Raw genomic sequence first — 7,934 nt, 5'->3', positions numbered from 1 at the left:
AATCAGATCTTAATCGCGGCAATTTTTTATGAGATGACAATTCACCGGAAACCATGGAGCTGGCTGACTGAGATTAAAAGTTTGTGTGCAGCAGATACCCCATTAAAATGTGTCTTATGATATTATAAATAAAGTTTTTCTGGGAAGTAAATCGTTTTGCGCAGGCGCAGATGATTTGGGGGAAGTGCTCAGAAAGTAGGGGGAAGTGCTCAGAAAGTAGAGGGAAGTTGACAGCCTCCCATTTAAAAGTTATATTTCTGAATTCAGCAACTCGGCTTTTGGACATCAGTGAGCAAAAACTGCAGTGACTGTAATCCGAACATGCCAAAGAATAAAGGTAAGGAAAATGCTCACCGATTTATTAACGCTTCACTCAGTTATTGGGGCAGGATTTAGCTTAGCTTTCTCTGGATGCAACGTGACCAGCGCGAGTCTGACTCTCCTCACATGCGCTGTCCTGAAGTACTCGCTGCATGTCCGAGTGAAGCCACTAGCTGAGCGCCAGTGTTAAGAGCACAACAACGCAGTTTACTGTTTCTCTGTTCTGTTGCTCCTTGTATTTGCTTAGTCGATTTGTTTTTATTCAATGACTGAAATGAGTTGTTTTAAAATAGCCAGCCCTTCTGCACGACAGCTGAGTTTACGCTTTAACGTCGTTTACTATGATAATGTTATTCGAGAAAAATAACATCTGTTTTTTCTTTATAGACTTTTTTTATAGTATATGTATGCAAGTTATAAAATGATTCTGTGATGTAATTGAACTACATGTTATAATTATTTGTCACCCGCATCACCCAATACTTTAGCAGGGTTCAACTCTAAGGATTTTATCTATTGGCCTGATTGGACTAGTGGTTCAGATTTTTACTTGCCGTACCAACATTTTCACTGGCCCCATCAAAAAAAAAAAAAAAAAAAAAAGGTTATTTGCTATTTCGTAGCTACGTATTAAATAATGTTTCACAAAATAATGTCTGTAAATCTAAAATTTAAAGATTAAAAAAAAATGTTAAAATATTTATTATAATGTTAAAAACGACGGCAAACTATGCAAAACATCACTTCATTTTTTTGTCGTGTTGTACTCGTGTAAATGTTTCCACAAGGTTAGAAACAGACCTTTTCTTTTAACCTTAGCCTCATAATTTGATATTGCGGTAATGTTGCCGTCTATTACAATTTAGTGACAAGGTAGCACTGCCCCCATCGGGCCAGTAACGATTCTCTGTCTACTGTCCCGAGCATCTCCTACGCGGGCAGCCCTTACTGTTGAGCCTGGTTTAGTAGCGTGATATTTCTTGTTTTATGAACTGTCAGGGTGTTGAAAAATCTTTTTAAAATGCCTTTTTAAACGCAGTTTTGTATATATGCAAGTGTGGTTTTTAAAATGTTAAATGTGCTTTTTTATTTATAAATGTAATATAATTTGTAATGGAATGTTGAATGAAAAAATTACAAATTTTTAAAAATTTAATATTTAAAAAAAGAAACAACATTTTTAAGGAACAAACTTCTTTCTTACAAGATGTTGGAATTAACTGAAATGAACAAATACATTTTATTTAATTTACTATTAACAGGAAAGAAATATTCTGAAAAAAAGTTGTAAAGCGTGTTTGTATTTTATATGATACAAGAGACAAAAATAGACCACTGCACTAGGTATTATGAAGAATTCAATTGTTTTAGGAGTTTGCTAGAATTTTTAATTATGTATTATTACATGTTTTGTCATAGAATTACAGTAATGTCTGTAAGCTTTACAGAAAGTTTTTGAGTGATTTTGTTTACCAGGATGAGAAAGAATTGAGACCGTAGGACAAAACCCAATACTTTATCTTATTGTTATGAGGTATGAACTACTAAATAATTCAAAATCCCTGTTTGTTTTCTTCAGGTAAAGGAGGTAAGAATCGGCGACGTGGTAAGAACGAGAACGAGTCAGAAAAGAGAGAGCTGGTTTTCAAGGAGGATGGCCAGGGTAAATACCTATCATGTGGCATAACATATGAAATCACTAATGTGTATATATATGCAAATAAAAATATATTTTCTTTTCTGCATAGTTTTACACCTTTCTTGGCTGTTTCTAAATCCTGATCTATAGATCTTAAGTTTTTATTTACAAAATATTTATATAATATATTTATTTCATCATATATAAGATATTTATTTCATCAAGTATTCCAATTATGATTTATTTAATCAAATATTCCTTTTAAAATGTTTTATAAAAAGAAAATCACATTAATAATAACAATACATGTTTTCTGAGCACTTATTTGTCACTTTAACTGAAGATTCATGTGACAAATAGAATGTAGAACTATCCACTTTGAACAGTACTATCATTTTACTTTTCACATGCTCTTGTATTTTTACACATTCACGTATTTCAGTCCTCCAACAATTCCCCCATGTCTTGTGCTAGAATATGCTCAGGTGATAAAGATGCTGGGAAATGGACGGCTCGAGGCCATGTGCTTTGATGGGGTCAAACGGCTCTGCCACATCCGAGGGAAGCTCCGCAAAAAGGTATGATGAAGTTAATAATGACCATGTTATGGATATGAAAGATTTATCATACTTGTATTGAGATGTTTTGAGTCAATAGAAAAAGTAAAAGTTTTGAGTGCCTGCTTTTAAGATTTTTCTGGATGTGCACACAGCAGCACACTGATGTTTTTATTTTTATATCTATGGGGTATATGCCGAAGCATGTTAATAGGACTTTTAATTTGCCAGTAACCTGGGTTAAGCGCTTCCGGCGAATGGAATGCCAATGCAAAATCCGGTGCGTTTAAGGTCAGTTTTCTTTAAAAATCAGCGATCTCCACTAGCTGAGTGATATCCGGTTTAAAGTGGGTCTCAGATTGTACAAGAAGCACTGCATTAAATTACATTTGCCCTGCCATATCTTTGTAATATGAGCATTTATTTTACCCCAGTTTATTCAATTGAGCTTCTGCGTTAGCCTGCCGATTCTGACAGGCGCGTGCGAGTAAACCGCTTTTTGTCTCGTTTTACGCTTGAGCAACTAAATGAATGCTGAAGTTTATTTAACTGAATGTATTTTAATGACATTACAACATCGATGCTGTATAAGGAACCGTATAAAATGGAAAAAAGTTCACAATAATAGGTCACCGGAAGTGTATCAGCATGGGAACAGCACTAGCTCGGCATATACCCTATTGTATCAGTTCTCTGGCTTAGACTTTAGATTTTGATATGTTTGACAGAAAGAAAACAAAAATAGATGAAAGTCACAAAATCAAATGTCATGGCGCATGAATATTTATGTATTCATATGAATCATTGTTTACTAGGTTTTGTAGAGGGGGTCAAAATTACAATCATCGTCAGATAATTGGTGCCAAATTACAGGAGGGTTAAAATAATTTTAACAAGCACCATTGTTATTTTTACACAGATTTGTCTGCTAGTAGATTATATGTGCCAGTGGTGATTGACAAAAAGCACACTATATGTACTTTGTCCCAAAGCTTGCATGCTTGTAGCTCAAGAAGTATTAAAGATATCTTAATGTCATTTTAGATATTGTTTATAGCAGTTTGTAGTTAGAGCTGCACGATTCTGGCTAAAATGAGAATCACAATTTTTATTTTTTTTGCTTAAAATCAAGATCATGATTTTGTCACGATTCTGTAGATTTAAAATAAAAGTTAATGTGAAAAGGCTGTTATTAGTGATAATTCTCAAACATAAGGTAAAGCAACAATAATAATTTTAGGCCTATGTGTAGGTCTACTGTTGGTTAAAATGCTACTTTTTGTATAGACTTTGAACGGTGGACTCGAATAGACTTTAAATTGGTCCTGGTTGATAATGCTCAGTAAAGTGATGACATCAGAATACAACTATTCATAATTCAGAAGTTAAATTATTATGTTTGAGACGTATGCTTGCAATCTGCCATTGACAGCATTAGTAGACCATTTTTCTCCAGTGGTAAAATGAGACATTTCTCATTATCAGATTCCCTCCTGCATTATATTCAACATTATATAGGCTAGAGTGGTTATAATGACTTGGCAAACATTTATTTTCATGCACAACACTTTGTGTTTGCTATGAAAGAAAAACATATCAAATGCTTGTCGTAATCATAACTCTAAAATGCGATATGTTCAGTCAAATGAGATGTGTACTTTTGGTTTCACTTCACTGCTGAGTTTGGTTCATGTCATGGCTGCCGTCACTTTGAGAAAAAAAAAAAACATGCATGCAAATCATACTTCCCGCATGGCTCTCAAACGATCGCTCTCTGCAACAAACTGAACGTTATTTACAACTTTATTACCTGTTATTCACATCCTATGCAGTTTCTGTTTACTAAAGTATACATCATTCATGGACACGTGCATCCTCTCAGTAGTCTCCACTCACTTGTCATTTTATGGGTGCAATTACATCAAGTTAAGACCTACATTTTTTACATCTTTGAGGTAATTTTAGTTTATAAATACAGTATGTAACTCTTTCAACACTATTTGGAGGTGTCCATGTTGCTGTGCAACACATATAAAACAGTGTGAAGACTTGTGCAACCTCTTTTACACTTCTCCTGTACTTGAAAATAGAGTGTTTAACACATGGCCCTACATGTATTTTTTTTTTTTTTTTGGCCAAGATAAAGAGATTTTGGTGCAGCTGTATGAGTACTTTTGTGGTTAAAAGCCTTGATTTATGATTGTCCCAAGTATTAAATAAATTTTATCTCAATATAGGTCTGGATCAACACATCTGATATAATCCTTGTTGGTCTTAGAGATTACCAGGTAGGTTATTATATTAAATTTTTAATAATAATAATAATAATAATTTTATTTTTTAACAAATATTTATTTTTACAAATGAATTAATGTTTGTTTGTTTTCAAATATTTAATTGCTATTTTGCAGGATGTCAAAGCAGATGTCATTTTAAAGTACAATGCAGACGAAGCCCGCAGTCTTAAAGCCTACGGAGAGCTCCCAGAACACGGTGAGTGTTCTTAATTAGAATGTCATTGTACCAAAACACTCACAATTGTAAGTGTCAGCATTGGCGTAGCACACACACATCTTCTGTTCTCTAGGATGACAGTGTAAATACATAGCTCGTGGCTGATTTCTTTGTGCATTTCCTGCAGCTAAAATCAACGAAACAGACACATTTGGACCTGGAGATGATGATGAGATCCTGTTTGATGATATTGGAGAGAACGATGACGACATTGATGACGTAAGTTCAGAATTGTTTTTATCCAGCCTGATCTCACGGGAAAGCTTAAGTATTTTACGTTTTGCCAGTTTAGTGGCGAATTCGTGCATTTTCGTACGACTGAACTCGTACGATTTTAAAAAGGAGCCGTGGCACCTAACCCCACCCCTAAACCCAACTGTCATTGGGGGATGAGCAAATCCTACTAAATTGTACTAATTAGATCTTACGAATTCATACGAATTAGCCAATAAATCAAAGTGACGAATGGCCCTGTGATTGTGTTGTTTTTATCATGAAAGATGCAGCATTAAATATTGTTGATGTTTACTTTGACAATTATCCAACTTTGTGTTTCTTTTTTATAGATATTTTGCATATAATATAATCTATATTTCTGCTTTTTAAATGTTATTTGATGATAATGTTTTAAATACCCATATACCCAATACCCATGTCTGTAAATGCTGTTCAAAGAGTCCAAAAATGCTAATCATGTTTTCCACAAAAATTATCGTGTGGCACTGAAGACTAGACCAATGTATCCTAAAAATATTTAAATAATTAAATATTAGTATTCATTTCACAATATTGCTGTTATGTTTTAATAAAATTAAAGTTTTTTTTGGTTTACCAAAACACGCATGCAAAAAAAATAAAAATAAATTATTTATATATATATATATATATATATATATATATATATATATATATATATATATATATATATATATATATATATATATTATTACCAAAAAACGTTCGCACTGTCTTATTATATTATGTTTTATCTTGGATCTATTAAGTATAAAACTGTAATTAAGCGGTGTCTGACTGCTGTAGAGGTTTCCTTGGGCTGTTTATCTGCACATAACTGTAACCGATCTCTCTCAAACATTGCGGAAACAACATGCTAAAGTGTTTAAGTAAACCTATACTTGATGTGTTTGTTTCTGCCCTCCCCTACAGATCTAACTCAGGACAGCTGGTGGGTTATATTGTTTACACTGAGAGGAAAAACACATCCTTGTTTGGGGAAAAAAACTGCAACTCTGGCATAACCGATGCCTCGCATCATACTGCAGGCTCCTTTAGAAGAACACTTCAAAGGCTTTTTGCTTTTCATTTCTTCCCTGCGTAATCTGACGAACACAAGTCTTCCATTTACTGACAGCCACTCAAAATAGACTGCATATTTTGTTTTGTTATCTTTTTAAAGTATTTATATTATATTCCATTGTATGAGGTGAGATTTAAAATACAGAAATCCAGAATTTACAGAAAAGTCAAACCATTTATGTGTTTGTGCTGAACTTTATTTCTTGTATATTTGCTTTTTTCTTAATTATATTTTAGGTAGTTAATGGTCTTCTTCCTCATGGGATATACAATAATTTCTGATGAGTATGAAATAAAAAAGATATATATTTCTATGTTTTGTTGTTTGTTTTTGTATGCGAATGTAGCAGTAACATAATTTGTCCACTAGTGGGCAGAAAGCGGGTTCAATTTCTGTGTCGCCTACTACAACCATTGACTACAACACGTAGATGTGTCTGTCCGTCATGTTTATGGATTTATTAAAAATACCTTTAGTCCTGAAAAATAGGGGTTATATTAGGTTCCCAAACTTGTTGTAAAAATTGGTTAGTGTTGTTTGTGCTGCTGTACTCCCTCTCTGCACTTTGTGAGTGGAGTCTGTCGACCCATTTGATTTGGACTCATTACTGTCCTCAGTCTTGCTGGCCCTCTGGCTCTATTGGACTGCCACGTTTCATCCGGATCACATGGACCGTTCGTCCATCTCCACAGAGCTAGCTTTGTGCACTCGGAGAGCGAGCATTAACATCAGACTCCTATATTTACTGTGGGCTGACTCTGTCTGTGATTCAGTGTTTGGCTCATTCGTTGGTCATATAACACTTCCCTTTGACTTTTTTGTTCATTTTAACTTTAAACTTTAAATTTTTTTCATTTAAATTGGTTTAAAGTTTGAACACAAATGTATGTCACGTTTAATTGGCAGCAGAAGTCGAAATCTGTAGGTTTACATAGTCTTGCTGAATATGCAAAGTCTTGTAATTTGTGGGAAAATAAAAGGACCTGTTACTCTATACAATAAGCGTTACTCTAGTATACAATACAGTACAGTGCTCCGCATAAATAAGAACACCCCTCTTTGAATATGAATGTTTTTATCCATTTCACAGTCATTGTAGACAATTATTGGTACTCTTAAACAACAAAATTTATTGAAAATTTAAAGTTAAATACATAAAAAAAGGAGAACGGTCTCGTAACATCTTAAGAAATGGAAAGATAAATATGTAAAGATGAGTTATTGCAAAAAACAAACTACAAAATCTCTTAGGGGGATTTACATTTATTATTTGTTAAATTTGTTTACATATTTTAAAATATATTAAATATTTACCCCCAACATATTAATTTGAGTTTAGGTCTACTATTCATTTTGGTTACTGTTATCTCGAGTTTTTATTTGTTAGATTTGTTTCAGTTTTGGCACAAATAAATTGGTGTAAAGCATAGAAAGTGTAAATTCATATTTTATCAATATATATTTTTATTTGGAATAAACAGTAGTTACTACAACAATAAACACCTAAAATCCAGTCAAGATATAGTTAAATTTAAGAAGAATTAAAAAAAATATTTACACAAAGAAAAATGAACTTAAAAAAAAA

General features: G+C 33.2%; 1 protein-coding gene across 1 annotated transcript; it reads left to right on the top strand.

Moving 5' to 3' along the window:
* Positions 1-154: 154 nt before the first annotated feature.
* eif1axa (eukaryotic translation initiation factor 1A X-linked a) lies at positions 155-6,659 on the top strand. Its single transcript, NM_001006082.2, has 7 exons — positions 155-337; positions 1,901-1,984; positions 2,435-2,538; positions 4,755-4,805; positions 4,929-5,010; positions 5,159-5,250; positions 6,199-6,659. The coding sequence occupies exons 1-7, from the start codon at positions 322-324 to the stop codon at positions 6,202-6,204; spliced, it is 435 nt and encodes a 144-aa protein (NP_001006082.1). The 5' UTR covers positions 155-321; the 3' UTR covers positions 6,205-6,659.
* Positions 6,660-7,934: the final 1,275 nt, after the last annotated feature.

The sequence above is a fragment of the Danio rerio genome, chromosome 5, assembly GCF_052040795.2.
Source record: "Danio rerio strain M-AB ecotype USA chromosome 5, GRCz13ab, whole genome shotgun sequence".
NCBI lineage: Eukaryota > Metazoa > Chordata > Actinopteri > Cypriniformes > Danionidae > Danio > Danio rerio.
This window is presented reverse-complemented; position numbering and strand designations above follow the sequence as displayed.